Raw genomic sequence first — 20,243 nt, 5'->3', positions numbered from 1 at the left:
ATGTTTGGGGTAACGTCTGGGTCATAACCTATAAGACATGTTGGGGTAACGTCTGGGTCATAACCTAATAAGACATGTTGTTTTTCCTTGTGTTGCTTCTTTCTCCACTAAACACAGAACCATTAGCAGTGCTGTGCTTTGTGTCAAATTGATTCTCTACTGAAATAACATCTATTAGCCTGTGGATGAGATAAGAAGTCTGTTGTGGTTAACAAAGAAATGGCCGGTCTGAATGTAAAGCTGATTTACAAGCTATAAAGCTGGACTATCGACAACCTAAATCTGTAATTGCAGTCATTCGAATGCAGCTGTTACAATGAAAATAACAAAACCAAAACAGTGTCTGTGTGTGTCTGTGTGTCTGTGTGTGTGTGTCTGTGTGTCTGTGTGTGTCTGTGTGTCTACTACTACCCTATTATAGTCTAATAATGAATAATCCTAATCATAATAAATAATTAAAGTGTATGTACTGTATTGGTTATGAATCAGTATCCATATGTGACCTTGTCTCTAGATATGTGTAACACTGGGATGACCCAAGTCTGCCATGGCCATGCCGCTCTGTGACCTTCAACAATGACCTTATCAATGACTTCCTGGAAAAGAAATGGAAGTAATCAATATCTGGTCCATTGTCATCTGACTCTTACTGTCTCAATGAGTATTCTCCTGAGTGGGCACACACGATACAGCCATCTTGTATGATGGTTGACTTTCATAACATCTGTATGTAATGGGGTGTAATATGTATTATTGTCTAATTCATATGTCATAGATTGATCATGGATGGATGTAGATATATAGATCAACTGTGCAGCATCGAGAGAGTGGAACACTTTCTTTCCTGAAGATTTAGTTCTTTCAGATCAATAATTCCTCCTCTCTCTCCCTCCAGGATGAGTACCCGGTGGCGGATGAGTTCCCGGTGGCGGATGAGTATCCTCCGGTGCTGAAGTGGAGGAGAAAACCCTCGGTGGTGTCCGTGTCCTCGTCCCTCCCAGACCTCCTGGGTAGCTCCACGGGTAGCCTGACTGCAGTGGACTCCTCCTTCCAGACAGACCAGCCTCTGGAAGGTGAGAACCTAGCCTGGACCCCCATCGGTTTATGCTGTATTACAGCCAACTCTTGTTTCGCATGAGAAGGACCGTACGGGTTTGGCAAGACGACACAAGCAGATCTGGGACCAGGCTAGGGACAACCTGTTTTTTTGTGTATTTAATTTCACAAAGGATGACAAACTGACAGATACAATGGTGAACACAGCATTTCTCATGAATAGCATAATATCATAGTGCAACATCAGCCATGTCTATTGAGGCTATGCCACATGAGGTGAGCGCGCCGTTTTGTTCTGGTGCATTAAGTGATTGGAGGTGTTCAGCTTTATCGACTCCTGGCCAGAGTTATCCATTGATGTTAGCGGGCTGGGGCTGGGCCATCACGTTTGCAGAATTTTCAAATACTTGATTATGTTTAGGAGGGGAACTGGGAAGGGAGAGTTGTGTTTGCAATACAGGATTAAGCACCAAATTGAAATTTTAGCATGTAGGGACTTGCTGTGTCCCACTGCTGTGTCCCATTACTGTACCCTACTACTGTACCCTACTACTGTACTACTGTACCCTACTACTGTACCCTACTACTGTACTACTGTACCCTACTACTGTACCCTACTACTGTACTACTGTACCCTACTACTGTACCCTACTACTGTACCCTACTACTGTACTACTGTACCCTACTACTGTACCCTACTACTGTACCCTACTACTGTACTACTGTACCCTACTACTGTACCCTACTACTGTACTACTGTACCCTACTACTGTACTACTGTACCCTACTACTGTACCCTACTACTGTACTACTGTACCCTACTACTGTACCCTACTACTGTACTACTGTACCCTACTACTGTACTACTGCACCCTACTACTATACTACTGTACCCTACTACTGTACTACTGCACCCTACTACTGTACTACTGTACCCTACTACTGTACTACTGCACCCTACTACTATACTACTGTACCCTACTACTGTACTACTGCACCCTACTACTGTACCCTACTACTGTACTACTGCACCCTACTACTTTACTACTGTACCCTACTACTGTACTACTGCACCCTACTACTGTACTACTGTACCCTACTACTGTACCCTACTACTGTACTACTGCACCCTACTACTGTACTACTGTACCCTACTACTGTACCCTACTACTGTACCCTACTACTGTACTACTGTACCCTACTACTGTACCCTACTACTGTACCCTACTACTGTACTACTGTACCCTACTACTGTACCCTACTACTGTACCCTACTACTGTACTACTGTACCCTACTACTGTACCCTACTACTGTACCCTACTACTTTACTACTGTACCCTACCACTGTACCCTACTACTGTACCCTACTACTGTACCCTACTACTGTACTACTGCACCCTACTACTTTACTACTGCACCCTACTACTGTACTACTGTACCCTACTACTGTACTACTGCACCCTACTACTGTACTACTGTACCCTACTACTGTACTACTGTACCCTACTACTGTACCCTACTACTGTACCCTACTACTGTACTACTGTACCCTACTACTGTACCCTACTACTGTACTGTACTACTGTACCCTACTACTGTACCCTACTACTGTACCCTACTACTGTACTACTGTACCCTACTACTGTACTACTGTACCCTACTACTGTACTGTACTACTGTACCCTACTACTGTACTACTGTACCCTACTACTGTACCCTACTACTGTACTGTACTACTGTACCCTACTACTGTACCCTACTACTGTACCCTACTACTGTACTACTGTACCCTACTACTGTACTACTGCACCCTACTACTTTACTACTGCACCCTACTACTGTACTACTGTACCCTACTACTGTACTACTGCACCCTACTACTGTACTACTGTACCCTACTACTGTACTACTGCACCCTACTACTTTACTACTGTACCCTACTACTGTACTACTGTACCCTACTACTGTACTACTGTACCCTACTACTGTACCCTACTACTGTACTACTGCACCCTACTACTTTACTACTGTACCCTACTACTGTACTACTGTACCCTACTACTGTACCCTACTACTGTACTACTGCACCCTACTACTTTACTACTGTACCCTACTACTGTACTACTGTACCCTACTACTGTACCCTACTACTGTACACTACTACTGTACTACTGTACCCTACTACTGTACCCTACTACTGTACTACTGCACCCTACTACTTTACTACTGTACCCTACTACTGTACTACTGTACCCTACTACTGTACCCTACTACTGTACTACTGCACCCTACTACTTTACTACTGTACCCTACTACTGTACTACTGTACCCTACTACTGTACCCTACTACTGCACCCTACTACTTTACTACTGTACCCTACTACTGTACTACTGTACCCTACTACTGTACTACTGCACCCTACTACTTTACTACTGTACCCTACTACTGTACTACTGTACCCTACTACTGTACTACTGCACCCTACTACTTTACTACTGTACCCTACTACTGTACTACTGTACCCTACTACTGTACTACTGTACCCTACTACTGTACTACTGTACCCTACTACTGTACTACTGCACCCTACTACTTTACTACTGTACCCTACTACTGTACTACTGTACCCTACTACTGTACTACTGCACCCTACTACTGTACTACTGTACCCTACTACTGTACTACTGCACCCTACTACTGTACTACTGTACCCTACTACTGTACCCTACTACTTTACTACTGTACCCTACTACTGTACTACTGCACCCTACTACTTTACTACTGTACCCTACTACTGTACCCTACTACTGTACTACTGCACCCTACTACTGTACCCTACTACTGTGCCCTACTACTGTACTACTGCACCCTACTACTTTACCACTGTACTATACTACTGTACCCTACTACTGTACTACTGCACCCTACTACTGTACCCTACTACTGTGCCCTACTACTGTACTACTGTACCCTACTACTGTACTACTGTACCCTACTACTGTACTACTGTACCCTACTACTGTACCCTACTACTGTACTACTGTACCCTACTACTGTACTACTGTACCCTACTACTGTACCCTACTACTGTACTACTATACCCTACTACTGTACCCTACTACTGTACCCTACTACTGTACTACTGTACCCTACTACTGTACTACTGTACCCTACTACTGTGCCCTACTACTGTACTACTGTACCCTACTACTGTACTACTGTACCCTACTACTGTACTACTGTACCCTACTACTGTACCCTACTACTGTACCCTACTACTGTACTACTGTACCCTACTACTGTACTACTGTACCCTACTACTGTACTACTGTACCCTACTACTGTACCCTACTACTGTACTACTGTACCCTACTACTGTACTACTGTACCCTACTACTGTACTACTGTACCCTACTACTGTACCCTACTACTGTACTACTGTACCCTACTACTGTACTACTGTACCCTACTACTGTACTACTGTACCCTACTACTGTACTACTGTACCCTACTACTGTACCCTACTACTGTACCCTACTACTGTACTACTGTACCCTACTACTGTACCCTACTACTGTACCCTACTACTGTACTACTGTACCCTACTACTGTACTACTGTACCCTACTACTGTACCCTACTACTGTACCCTACTACTGTACTACTGTACCCTACTACTGTACTACTGCACCCTACTACTGTGCCCTACTACTGTACTACTGCACCCTACTACTGTACCCTACTACTGTACCCTACTACTTTACTACTGTACCCTACTACTGTACTACTGTACCCTACTACTGTACCCTACTACTGTGCTACTGTACCCTACTACTGTACCCTACTACTTTACTACTGTACCCTACTACTGTACCCTACTACTGTGCTACTGCACCCTACTACTGTACCCTACTACTTTTACTACTGTACCCTACTACTGTACTACTGCACCCTACTACTGTACCCTACTACTGTACTACTATACCCTACTACTGTACTACTGCACCCTACTACTGTACTACTATACCCTACTACTGTACTACTGCACCCTGCTACTGTACTACTGTATCCTACTACTGTACTACTGTACCCTTCTACTGTACTACTGTACCCTACTACTGTGCCCTACTACTGTACTACTGTACCCTGCTACTGTACTACTGTACCCTGCTACTGTACTACTGTACCCTACTACTGTACTACTGTACCCTGCTACTGTGCCCTACTACTGTACCCTGCTACTGTACTACTGTACCCTACTACTGTACTACTGTACCCTGCTACTGTGCCCTACTACTGTACCCTGCTACTGTACTACTGTACCCTGCTACTGTACCCTGCTACTGTACTACTGTACCCTGCTACTGTACCCTGCTACTGTACCCTGCTACTGTACCACTGTACCCTGCTACTGTACCACTGTACCCTGCTACTGTACCACTGTACCCTACTACTGTACCACTGTACCCTGCTACTGTACCACTGTACCCTACTACTGTACCACTGTACCCTACTACTACTGTACCACTGTACCCTACTACTGTACTACTGTACCACTGTACCCTACTACTGTACCACTGTACCCTACTACTGTACTACTGTACCCTACTACTGTACCACTGTACCCTACTACTGTACCACTGTACCCTACTACTGTATCACTGTACCCTACTACTGTACCACTGTACCCTACTACTGTACCACTGTACCCTACTACTGTACCACTGTACCCTACTACTACTGTACCACTGTACCCTACTACTGTACTACTGTACCCTACTACTGTACCACTGTACCTACTACTGTACCACTGTACCCTACTACTACTGTACCACTGTACCCTACTACTGTACTACTGTACCCTACTACTGTACCACTGTACCCTACTACTGTACCACTGTACCCTACTACTACTGTACCACTGTACCCTACTACTGTGCTACTCTACCCTACTGCTGTACCCTACTACTTGCTACATTATATGATCTAGAAGAAACTGCCCAGTGATGTATACAGTACATAACACTATTATTGTCTGACATCTGTATGCAGGCTTTACTATGACATATAAGACAGGGTTCCATCTGTATGCAGGCTTTACTATGACATATAAGACAGGGTTCCATCTGTATGCAGGCTTTACTATGACATATAAGACAGGGTTCCATCTGTATGCAGGCTTTACTATGACATATAAGACAGGGTTCCATCTGTATGCAGGCTTTACTATGACATATAAGACAGGGTTCCATCTGTATCCAGGCTTTACTATGACATATAAGACAGGGTTCCATCTGTATCCAGGCTTTACTATGACATATAAGACAGGGTTCCATCTGTATCCAGGCTTTACTATGACATATAAGACAGGGTTCCATCTGTATGCAGGCTTCACTATGACATATAAAACAGGGTTCCATCTGTATGCAGGCTTTACTATGACATATAAGACAGGGTTCCATCTGTATGCAGGCTTTACTATGACATATAAGACAGGGTTCCATCTGTATCCAGGCTTTACTATGACATATAAGACAGGGTTCCATCTGTATGCAGGCTTCACTATGACATATAAGACAGGGTTCCATCTGTATGCAGGCTTCACTATGACATATAAGACAGGGTTCCATCTGTATGCAGGCTTCACTATGACATATAAGACAGGGTTCCATCTGTATGCAGGCTTCACTATGACATATAAGACAGGGTTCCATCTGTATGCAGGCTTCACTATGACATATAAGACAGGGTTCCATCTGTATGCAGGCTTCACTATGACATATAAGACAGGGTTCCATCTGTATGCAGGCTTTACTATGACATATAAGACAGGGTTCCATCTGTATGCAGGCTTCACTATGACATATAAGACAGGGTTCCATCTGTATGCAGGCTTCACTATGACATATAAGACAGGGTTCCATCTGTATGCAGGCTTTACTATGACATATAAGACAGGGTTCCATCTGTATGCAGGCTTCACTATGACATATAAGACAGGGTTCCATCTGTATGCAGGCTTCACTATGACATATAAGACAGGGTTCCATCTGTATCCAGGCTTCACTATGACATATAAGACAGGGTTCCATCTGTATCCAGGCTTCACTATGACATATAAGACAGGGTTCCATCTGTATCCAGGCTTTACTATGACATATAAGACAGGGTTCCATCTGTATGCAGGCTTTACTATGACATATAAGACAGGGTTCCATCTGTATCCAGGCTTTACTATGACATATAAGACAGGGTTCCATCTGTATGCAGGCTTCACTATGACATATAAGACAGGGTTCCATCTGTATGCAGGCTTCACTATGACATATAAGACAGGGTTCCATCTGTATGCAGGCTTCACTATGACATATAAGACAGGGTTCCATCTGTATGCAGGCTTCACTATGACATATAAGACAGGGTTCCATCTGTATGCAGGCTTTACTATGACATATAAGACAGGGTTCCATCTGTATGCAGGCTTCACTATGACATATAAGACAGGGTTCCATCTGTATGCAGGCTTCACTATGACATATAAGACAGGGTTCCATCTGTATGCAGGCTTCACTATGACATATAAGACAGGGTTCCATCTGTATGCAGGCTTCACTATGACATATAAGACAGGGTTCCATCTGTATGCAGGCTTTACTATGACATATAAGACAGGGTTACATCTGTATGCAGGCTTCACTATGACATATAAGACAGGGTTACATCTGTATCCAGGCTTTACTATGACATATAAGACAGGGTTCCATCTGTATGCAGGCTTTACTATGACATATAAGACAGGGTTCCATCTGTATGCAGGCTTCACTATGACATATAAGACAGGGTTCCATCTGTATGCAGGCTTTACTATGACATATAAGACAGGGTACCCATCTGTATGCAGGCTTCACTATGACATATAAGACAGGGTTCCATCTGTATGCAGGCTTTACTATGACATATAAGACAGGGTTCCATCTGTATGCAGGCTTCACTATGACATATAAGACAGGGTTCCATCTGTATCCAGGCTTCACTATGACATATAAGACAGGGTTCCATCTGTATCCAGGCTTTACTATGACATATAAGACAGGGTTCCCATCTGTATGCAGGCTTTACTATGACATATAAAACAGGGTTCCATCTGTATGCAGGCAGAAGACAGGGGAGAGACATAAACGACTGTAGAAACACCAGTGAATCAGCTCCAAGTGATTTGAATTTGGGAAATCTGTTCCAAAGTATTCCCACGCATTATAGAGATATTTATTATACAAAGGTTTAAGCAAGGTTTAAAATGATTATGTTTTAGTCAAATATTATATCTGTTTGGGCCTTTTGCAGTCTACAAATTATTTGTAATTATGTTCCGGCCCCCTGACCATCCGCTCAAGAAATAATCATCCTGCAGCTGAATGTAGTTGATGATCCCTGATATAGGACATTCTGCCTTTCCCCTTATGCATATGGGTGCATATTGTCATAGTGGACTTTTTACATATTTAATATTTGTTTAAGATGTGTTTACTATGACGTAACTGTCTGGGGTTGCATAAGAGTTGGAAAACATGAGTGTAGATTGATCAAATAAAAACTTTGACCCACTTGCATACATTCAATACCTTTGTACAGACAGATGTGGTCAAATATATATTGGCATCCTTGCACTTTACAATGAAGTGCAATGGAGCAGAATGTTCTGTTTTTCTTTCTTTTCAAAACTGGTTGAATGGCTCATTTTACCCCGTAGGCACCTGCAACTTACCACAATATATTTGATGGCATCTGTAAGCAACAATACACTATCTACTACATAGTCTATATTAATGTGTGTGTGTGTGTGTGTGTGTGTGTGTGTGTGTGTGTGTGTGTGTGTGTGTGTTGTAGACCGGAGCCTTGAGACAGAGAAGATCCTTCTAACAGAGCCTGTACCAGAGCTGGGCCCGATGGAATATCAGCTTCTCAAGTTCTTCATCATACTGTAACTATTGCTGTGCCCCTCAACCAGCTTCCTCGCAGCAACAATCATATCATTAGGACCATAATAATGATAAGTATCTTTATATTATGTTGCCGGATAAATATACATTCATTGGCAGCATTATGATCAACATTTTTTGTCCGAATCTTTTCTGTGAAATAATATCCGAACACGGCCTAATTTAGTATTTTTAAACATATGATCACAGAAATCCAGTTATACTGCCACCTAGTGTATACACCCAGTTGGTACATCCTAATGTCAAAACGTATTGTCCATCACTTCAGAATCATCCTCCTCATCCTGTCTTCATGTTACCTGGCCTTCCGTGTATGCAGCCTGGAGCACCAGCTGTCCTTCCTCAACAACCCAACACTGCCCCTCCGAGAGAGGTGAGGTGGGGCCAGTCTTAACTTCAGCCAAGTGTGTGTGTAACTATTGATGTAACTGTTTTGTAATTCAGTTTTATACTACTACTACTACTACTACTACTACTACTACTACTACTACTAATAGTAATAGTAATAGTAATAGTAATAATAATAATAATAATAATAATAATAAACTGTCACGTTTATTAAATTAGGATTTCACCCTCAGAAAATCCTGTTCATAACTGTTATTCAAATGTCACATTTTTGGAGGGAAAGCTATTTTACTGACAATTATGTTGTCTTTGGTCTCTTCTTCCCAGGTAACTGCTGCTCTGCACTGTGATCCAATACCACTTGACTGGCTCCCTTTACGGACACATTCCTCTCTGTGACCACCTCCAGACTATGCAAACAGACTATTTATTTATCATGATTTTAATACACTGTAGACTAGAAGAGGGCAACCCCCCCACCCCCCCACAATGGCAGGTGAAAGATCAAATGGGCAGGCTGATTGAAGAGCCAGCAAACTACACTCAAACCAATTGTGGATGGACTGAAAAGCCCAGGATTGGTGGGAATTGCTGGGAGTCAGGACTAGGAAGGATTCTGATTGGTGGAGGGATTCAAAAGCAACAAGCGGATTGGTCTGATGGTTTTTATTGAAGATTTCTGGCCATGTTCGCCAACATTGGAGTCAACTGGGTTTTTTCCCTCCTGTCAACTCAACCAGGAATGAACCAACTACAGGACTTTAGAGAAAAGTCAAAACCATTCAACTTTTGGCAATCTATATAGTACTTTCAAGGAAAGGATTTGGATGCATTAACACACTGACAGTGGAAGAAGCCAATATCGTTGGTTTTACAGAATGTTAAAAGATTGCCCATATGAACTTTTGAGGATCGGTCCACTGTTTCAAATGTTCATCATCATCAATGAGGTCTTCATATGTTGCCATTCTAACAGGCATGTTATTCCTGATAAATAGTGCAATACAATTATGCAAAGTATCCAGCCTAGTCTGACTTTTTAAATGTTGAAATGTTGTCCTTTACCTCTGTTTGTGTTACCATGACACCACAGGTATGTTTACCAGAGTGGGTAGGATGTTAATCTTTGATGTCAGAAAAATATTGTTTAGTATAACATCTTGTCTTTTGTTTTAATTCGTACAAATGTCAGTTGTCAGCTTTGTATTGTAAGCTACCTTTAGCCAGACACAATGTGTCACAGTGAGTGATCAGTCTTGTATCTAAATACTGAAAACAGTCGTCTGAATGAGTAAACAATCAAGAACTTAACTGAATTGAAAAATATGATATTTTTCTTGCTTAAAAGTTTAATCTGCATTTCAGCCAGGAAGAAAACTAGCAAAAAATGTCTAGTCCTTTTACTCAGAATGTCTGAACAGATGTGTAGCATTAGGAACAAACACCCCACTTTGAGTATTCCAGTAATATTGTTGAGGAAACATTAGAGGTATACTTTACTACCAGAACCATTAGTATGTATCATCTGGTCTGTTTTGGGTCTAGACACAGCTGTAACTATGTAATAGTGGTCACTGGTCTTCTCAATGGTGAAAGAACAAACTGTCCCTGTAACCACTCTGAGAACAGAATAACTCTTTAGCACCTCTGAACAACCCATTACAAGACTAACACTGTACAACATAACTGTGACGGTTTCTAATAAACAGACATTTGATCCTGAGATGGTGTCACCTTTTTGGAAAAGTCACCTGTCTTCACCGACGCATGAACCAAGAGGTCTGTTATATGTCCACCTCTTTTAGGGGTCAGCAGAATACCACCCTGCATCCCGCTGCTGACTTTCCTCTGAAGCTAAGCAGGGTTGGTCCTGGTCGGTCCCTGGATGGGAGACCAGATGCTGATGGAAGTGCTGTTGGAGGGCCAGTAGGAGGCACTCTTTCCTCTGGTCTAAAAAAATATCTCAATGCCCCAGGGCAGTGATTGGGGACATTGCCCTGTTTATGGCGCTGTCTTTCGGATGGGATGTTAAACCGGTGTCCTGGTCACTAAAGATCCCACGGCACTTATCACAAGAGTAGGGGTGTTAACCCCATTGTCCTGGCTAAATTCCCAATCTGGGCCTCATACCATCATGGCCACCTAATCATCCCCAGCTGTCAATAGACTCATTCATCCCACTTCTTCTCCCCTGTAACTATTCCCCAGGTCGTTGCTATTATCTATGCATAGTCACTTTACCCCTACCTATGTTCAAATTACCTCGACTAACCTGTACCCCCGCACATTAACTCGGTACCGTTACCCCCTGTATATAGCCTCATTATTGTTATTTTATTGTGTTACTTTTTTATATTTTTTACTTTAGTTTATTTAGTAAATATTTTCTTAACTCTATTTTCTAAAACTGCTTTGTTGGTTAAGGGCTTGTAAGTATTCTGCGCATGTGACAAATACAATTTCATTTGATTTAAATGAGAATGTGTTCTCAGTCAATTTACCTGGTAAAATAAAATTATCTTTAAAATGGGTAAAACCATGTATTTATTTGAGGTTCCCTCAAAAGGGCTTTAGGAATAAACATGTTTATTGTTTACGGTATAAAGTATGATGCAGAGCAATTAAGAGACAACAGCACAAAATGTCTGCCTGGAAAAAGCTGCAGTTCCTTTTCTGATCACAAGATGGAAGCACAGATCTGAAACCCAACTCTTTCTATTTTCCAAATTTCCCATCTGCCCCATGGGTTATATTGTACCAGTGGTGAGCAATAATTTTGGCTCAAGGGCCACATCGGGATTTCAAAATTCAGCGAAGGGCGGCACAGATTTTCTTTCTCCGAACGATTTGCTAATTAAAATCAATTTGCGGGCCAGTCATTTGAATAGGTATGTCCATTATAATTTCTACATACTTTATATATAGTTTTAGACGTTCAAACTGATATTTAAAGGAAATGTTCCCGCGTTGCATCTAATTTGATTCAATGCAATTTAATCTTTGAGGACTGCAACCATAGAAATACTATTTATTTATGCCAATTCCAATCTATTGTTATTTTGGTCACTGGTCACTGCCACACTATGTTTTCATATTGATTTAGTACAGAAAAAATGTTTGTTTCCAAACGCTACCGGGGCCGTGTAAATAATTGTTAGGCTACTCATTTGGGATCCACCTGTGTGACCATAAAAGTCTGTGTGCAACCTGGCACACTAAAAAAGGTACTGTCCCTACTTCTTTAAGGCCCTTCACATGTTCTTAGCCTTCACCATAGAAATCTAACTACTATTGTGATGCATAGTTGCCATGTCATTCTACAGATTCAAAATTGGCCTACAAACGCTGACATCATTTGCATTATGCCATCTTAATCTCCCATAGAAGCCGTGCCATTCCAAACACACAAAAAACTGGAAAATAAACCAAAATACAAAACACAGTGGTTTATAAAGTGGAGGACCACGCGCTTCTTTTGATCCTAAAATGAAGAAAATCGGCGCAAAATTGTAGTAGACCCTCCCGCAGCTGAGAGGCTTACGGTATTATAATACAGCCTAGATCATTTACCGTTTAGAATGGTTCGATCTTGAAATTATCCTATAAACGTTATACTTTTCAATTAAAAGCCTATCTTCCCGTGTCTAATCATGTATATTCCCGTGTAGCTATAGGAAACGTTTGGATCAAGAAATGACTGTAGGTATATGCTGCAAATGAGCGCAAACTAAACCATAATGGTGAATGCATCATCTGTCTTGACGGTTGATGATTGAATGTGTCAATGTTTTCAATAAATATATTGTTTTAATGTATTTATTTGTTAGGGACAGATACAATTATTCAATGTTTTAATTGTATCTATCCCTAATAGATTAGGCTACTATTATCAAATATATATTATTAACTCTACTGACTAAAACTCTTATAGTCTAAAAAACATCATCTAATAATATAAAGTCAAAGTCGTAACAGTTTTAGTTAAAAGCCCATCTTTTACTTAAGCAGACTTTAACACCTCTACACTACCAGGGGTCGGGAGGGAGAACCGGGAGGGGGCGGTTAGGTCAGGTAGGTTACCCTGCCTGTCTAACGCCTCCTGCGGCCTCCTCTCCTGCGACGTCGGGACACCCTGGGGCGGCGGCGCCTTCGGACAGGGCGTCTGGAGGATCTGCGTCTTCTGGGCATTGTGATTGATGGATAAGATTATTAGACGGGCCCCGTGGTCCGTTTTATAGGGCTGGAGGGGGGCGGGAGTGACGTCATTATGGGAGAAATGATGATGCAATAATTATTAATGACAGTTTACGTTTAGAAAACTACTGTATTCAGTGACGTCATGGTAGCAGTGGCAGGATGATGCAATAATGATATTTTTTATTTTGTAAATTTAAATAGTGATCTGTTTCTTTGGCCAACCCAATGAACCTTAGTAGAAATAATCACTCAGGTCTTTATTTAATGGTGATTTGGAATGTTGTAGGAGGAGATCCTACTGCAGCATAGAATGCTTAGCATATTATAATACAGATAGGTTATCTACAGTAAAACCATTCCCCATAGATTATGCTAAAAAATAGAACAGAGGATGTATGGTAAGTCTCTATTTAATCATCCATTTCCTGCAGTCAAATGACCTAGTGGCCTCATGGGTGGAATGCTATTAATATTTGTAATAATTTCATAATTAATAAACTTTTTTTTTTTTTTACTGCCGAAAATCCGGTGTTTCTATGTCAAACGGTTTTGTTATATTTCAGTCTTCTGTGATGTATATAAAGTGTAATATTGGAATGCAAACACAAAATGTAATACATTTAAACTCTATATCTGACATGGTACAGGTGTCTTATTTTTATTAAGCGCATAACCATGTGTGTGAGGTGTATACTTTTGTTTCAAAGTGGATTTGTTTAAGACTACCAAGAAACACTATGTGTGACCCTGATTCTGCCCACTGCAGTGATTATTAATGACCTCTGCTATTACCCTTGACATGTCAGGCATATCATCAATTAGAAAGTCTGAAACTACTGAATATGTTGATTACAACCAACCTCTCAACTACTGAGTAGGCTCTCTCATTAAATCTCTTATCATTTGATATCTCAGTGGTCAGTTGAATCAGATTCTTTCAGCTAAACTGTTCAGAATGTCTGTGTAACTACATGTTTACATTTGAGTCATTTAGCAGACGCTCTTATCCAGAGACACTTACAGTTAGTGAGTGCATACATGTATTTTTTTTTTTTTTTCATACTACTGCAACTAACCTCTCAGAATCAGATTGTTGTGATGTCACTGTATCTGCATTGTGATACAATGGAGCCACCACAGTAAATTGTGCATAAAGTAAGTAATATTATGCTCATCAAATGCCAGTATACAGTAGATTGTTATTAGAATGGGGTATTATGGAAGTAATTTCCCAAAGAATAAACTCAGTCAAACATTTCATCCTCTACATATTTTATTGATCTCATATAGAGAGAATGCTCTCTAAAATGGTGGATCTTCAGGAGCCCACTCCACCTGGATACCATGACAACCCTCAAGTGATTGACACTTGACAGGTTAGTTCCCACAGCCTGGTGGGCGGGACCAGAGGGACACATGGTTCAGAGGTTCAAGAGGCTTTACTCTAACACTCTCTTAGCGATGCCAGGAATTCCCCTAGCTAATTACCTAGGGAAGCTAGACACTGAACACACAGGCTTTAAGGTTGATAGGTCAGTCTACACAAACCACACCGGAGCTAAGTGGCTCTGTACGTGTGTAGACACATCTCTCTAAATATTCACATCTCTCTATCTAAATAATAATAAATAAATAAATACATTTCCCACATTTATTTAACCAGGTAAGCCAGTTGAGAACAAGTTCTCATTTGCAAGCAGCGTTCGATTAAAGAGCATGCATTTAGTTTTACTAGCGTTTAAGAACAGTTGGAGGCTACGGAAGGAGTGTTGTATGGCATTGAAGCTCGTTTGGAGGTTTGTTAACACAGTGTCCAATGAAGGGCCAGATGTATACAAAATGGTGTCGTCTGCGTAGAGGTGGACCTGAGAGTCACCAGCAGCAAGAGCGACATCATTGATATACACAGAGAATAAAGTCGGCCCGAGAATTGAACTCTGTGGCACCCCCGTAGAGACTGCCAGAGGTCCAGACAACAGGCCCTCCGATTTGATACATTGAACTCTGTCTGAGAAGTAGTTGGTGAACCAGGCGATGCAGTCATTTGAGAAACCAAGGCTATTTAGTCTGCCAATAAGAATGCGGTGATTGACGGAGTCGAAAGCCTTGGCCAGGTTGATGAAGACGGCTGCACAGTACTGTCTTTTATCGATCGCGGTTATAAATTGGGCTCAGACATCAAATTACCTTAGCATTAGATTTAGTTGTTTTTGTTCAATGCATAACCTGGTGCTGATCCTATAGGCATACCTCCTATGCTCCTACTGATGTAGGTCTCCATAACAAAGTCTTCTTCGTACAAAGAAAAGAGGCAGAATGGGCACAGTTCGGAAATCCACAAGATCCACATTCCATGATTTCAGTCCACATGAACAAAAATGAACATATCCAATGTTGCATAATGTAGAACCCAAATTCTGAGAGGGGGCTGTGTTGGGGTGGAGAGAGGCAGAGGTCAGGTTGAAGCAGATGGCCAGACACACTACAGCCGAGCCCATTCCTCTTGGGAGACAGACTGTATATTTGAATGTTAAATCTGCATTTCAGCCAGGAAGAAAACTAGCAAAATATTTCTAGTCCTTTTACTCAGAATGTCTGAACAGATGTGTATGCATTAGGAACAAACACCCCACTTTGAGTATTCCAGTAATATTGTTGAGGAAACATCAGAGCTTCAGTATGTAAGGTATACTTTACTACCAGAACCATTAGTATGTATCATCTGGTCTGTTTTGGGTCTAGACACAGCTGTAACTATTGCTGTGCCCCTCAACCAGCTTCCTCGCAGCAACAATCATATCATTAGGACCATAATAATGATAAGTATCTTTACATTATGTTGCCGGATAAATATACATTCATTGGCAGCATTATGATCAACATTTTTTGTCCGAATCTTTTCTGTGAAATAATATCCGAACAAGGCCTAATTGAGTATTCTAAAACATATGATCACAGAAATCCAGTTATACTGCCACCTAGTGTACACACCCAGTTGGTACATCCTAATGTCAAAACGTATTGTCCATCACTTCAGAATCATCCTCCTCATCCTGTCTTCATGTTACCTGGCCTTCCGTGTCTGCAGCCTGGAGCACCAGCTGTCCTTCCTCAACAACCCAACACTGCCCCTCCGAGAGAGGTGAGGTGGGGCCAGTCTTAACTTCAGCCAAGTGTGTGTGTAACTATTGACGTAACTGTTTTGTAATTCAGTTTTATACTACTACTACTACTACTACTACTACTACTACTACTACTACTACTACTACTACTACTACTACTACTACTACTACTACTACTAATAATAATAGTAATAGTAATAGTAATAGTAATAATAATAATAATATAAACTGTCACGTTTATTAAATTAGGATTTCACCCTCAGAAAATCCTGTTCATAACTGTTATTCAAATGTCACATTTTTGGAGGGAAAGCTATTTTACTGACAATTATGTTGTCTTTGGTCTCTTCTTCCCAGGTAACTGCTGCTCTGCACTGTGATCCAATACCACTTGACTGGCTCCCTTTACGGACACATTCCTCTCTGTGACCACCTCCAGACTATGCAAACAGACTATTTATTTATCATGATTTTAATACACTGTAGACTAGAAGAGGGCAACCCACCCACCCCCCCACAATGGCAGGTGAAAGATAAAATGGGCAGGCCGATTGAAGAGCCAGCAAACTACACTCAAACCAATTGTGGATGGACTGAAAAGCCCAGGATTGGTGGGAATTGCTGGGAGTCAGGACTAGGAAGGATTCTGATTGGTGGAGGGATTCAAAAGCAACAAGCGGATTGGTCTGATGGTTTTTATTGAAGATTTCTGGCCATGTTCGCCAACATTGGAGTCAACTGGGTTTTTTCCCTCCTGTCAACTCAACCAGGAATGAACCAACTACAGGACTTTAGAGAAAAGTCAAAACCATTCAACTTTTGCCAATCTATATGGTACTTTCAAGGAAAGGATTTGGATGCATTAACACACTGACAGTGGAAGAAGCCAATATCGTTGGTTTTACAGAATGTTAAAAGATTGCCCATATGAACTTTTGAGGATCGGTCCACCGTTTCAAATGTTCATCATCATCAATGAGGTCTTCATATGTTGCCATTCTAACAGGCATGTTATTCCTGATAAATAGTGCAATACAATTATGCAAAGTATCCAGCCTAGACTGACTTTTTAAATGTTGAAATGTTGTCCTTTAACTCTGTTTGTGTTACCATGACACCACAGGTATGTTTACCAGAGTGGGTAGGATGGTAATCTTTGATGTCAGAAAAAATATTGTGTAGTATAACATCTTGTCTTTTGTTTTAATTCATACAAATGTCAGTTGTCAGCTTTGTATTGTAAGCTACCTTTAGCCAGACACAATGTGTCACAGTGAGTGATCAGTCTTGTATCTAAATACTGAAAACAGTCGTCTGAATGAGTAAACAATCAAGAACTTAACTGAATTGAAAAATATGATATTTTTCTTGCTTAAAAGTTTAATCTGCATTTCAGCCAGGAAGAAAACTAGCAAAAATGTTCTAGTCCTTTTACTCAGAATGTCTGAACAGATGTGTAGCATTAGGAACAAACACCCCACTTTGAGTATTCCAGTAATATTTTTGAGGAAACATCAGAGCTGCAGTATGTAAGGTATATTTTACTACCAGAACCATTAGTATGTATCATCTGGTCTGTTTTGGGTCTAGACACAGCTGTAACTATGTAATAGTGGTCACTGGTCTTCTCAATGGTGAAAGAACAACCTGTCCCTGTAACCACTCTGAGAACAGAATAACTCTTTAGCACCTCTGAACAACCCATTACAAGACTAACACTGTACAACATAACTGTGACGGTTTCTAATAAACAGCCATTTGATCCTGAGATGGTGTCACCTTTTTGGAAAAGTCACCTGTCTTCACCGACGCATGAACCAAGAGGTAGGTCCGTTACAGGAAGTAGAAACTAACATGGCTATCTATATATATACAGGGAGTAGAAACTAATATGGCTATATACAGGAAGTATAAACTAACATGGCTTTATACAGGGAGTAGAAACTAACATGGCTATATACAGGGAGTAGAAACTAACATGGCTATATACAGGGAGTAGAAACTAATATGGCTATATACAGGGAGTAGAAACTAACATGGCTATATACAGGGAGTAGAAACTAATATGGCTATATACAGGGAGTAATTATAATTATAATAATAATTATAATTAGTCATTTAGCAGACGCTCTTATCCAGAGCGACTTACAGGAGCAATTAGGGTTAAGTGCCTTGCTCAAGGGCACATCGACAGATTTTTCACCTAGTCGGCTCGGGGATTAGAACCAGCGACCTTTCGGTTACTGGCACAACGCTCTTAACCACTAAGCTACCTGCCGCCCATAACCTGGACTCATATATAGACATAACCTGGACTCATATATAGAAGGATGGAGGAGTGGGGAGCCAGGACTACATTTGAGTGTCCCCTTGGCAGTAGGGTGCAGGACAGGGGTGTCCAGGACTACATGGGAGAGCCCTCCCTTAGTTGCTGGCTTTGACAGCCTCAATCTTGCCATCCTGCTGTTTGAGACGGTAGTCATGCCATGTTAGTTATATAGCCTTGTTAGAAACTAACAAGGCTATATACAGGGAGTAGAAACTAACATGGATCTATATATATATATATATATATATATATATATATATATATATATATATATATATATATATATATATATATATACAGTGAGTTCAAATAAACCTACCATTAAAATTATAGACTGATTATTTCTTTGTCAGTGGGCAAACGTACAAAATCAGCAGGGGATCAAATACTTTTCCCCCTCACTATAGGGAGTAGAAACTAACATGGCTCCTATATACAGGGAGTAGAAACTAACATGGCTCCTATATACAGGGAGTAGAAACTAACATGGCTATCTATATACAGGGAGTAGAAACTAACATGGCTCCTATATACAGGGAGTAGAAACTAACATGGCTCCTATATACAGGGAGTATAAACTAACATGGCTCCTATATACAGGGAGTAGAAACTAACATGGCTATATACAGGGAGTAGAAACTAACATGGCTATATACAGGGAGTAGAAACTAACATGGCTATATACAGGGAGTAGAAACTAACATGGCTATCTATATACAGGGAGTAGAAACTAACGAAACTAACATGGCTATCTATATACAGGGAGTAGAAACTAACATGGCTCCTATATACAGGGAGTAGAAACTAACATGGCTATATACAGGGAGTAGAAACTAACATGGCTATATACAGGGAGTAGAAACTAACATGGCTATCTATATACAGGGAGTAGAAACTAACATGGCTCCTATATACATGGAGTAGAAACTAACATGGCTCCTATATACAGGGAGTAGAAACTAACATGGCTATCTATATACAGGGAGTAGAAACTAACATGGCTATCTATATACAGGGAGTAGAAACTAACATAGCTATCTATATACAGGGAGTAGAAACTAACATGGCTCCTATATACAGGGAGTAGAAACTAACATGGCTATCTATATACAGGGAGTAGAAACTAACATGGCTCCTATATACAGGGAGTAGAAACTAACATGGCTATCTATATACAGGGAGTAGAAACT

General features: G+C 40.9%; 1 protein-coding gene across 1 annotated transcript; it reads left to right on the top strand.

Annotated features, from left to right (window-relative positions):
* Window positions 1-895: 895 nt before the first annotated feature.
* Window positions 896-11,128, top strand: LOC311122694 (uncharacterized protein; the record flags this gene model as incomplete). The annotated part of the gene is made up of 4 exons (XM_084197028.1): window positions 896-1,073; window positions 8,945-9,038; window positions 9,326-9,430; window positions 9,733-11,128. Coding segments are annotated over 4 exons (381 nt in total), but the record flags the coding sequence as incomplete, so codon positions are not given.
* Between the last annotated feature and the right edge of the window lie 9,115 nt (window positions 11,129-20,243).

The sequence above is a fragment of the Coregonus lavaretus genome, assembly GCF_964263955.1.
Source record: "Coregonus lavaretus genome assembly, contig: HAP1_SCAFFOLD_2443, whole genome shotgun sequence".
NCBI lineage: Eukaryota > Metazoa > Chordata > Actinopteri > Salmoniformes > Salmonidae > Coregonus > Coregonus lavaretus.
Note: the sequence above shows the minus strand (reverse complement) of the source record. Positions and strands in the feature narration are given on the sequence as shown.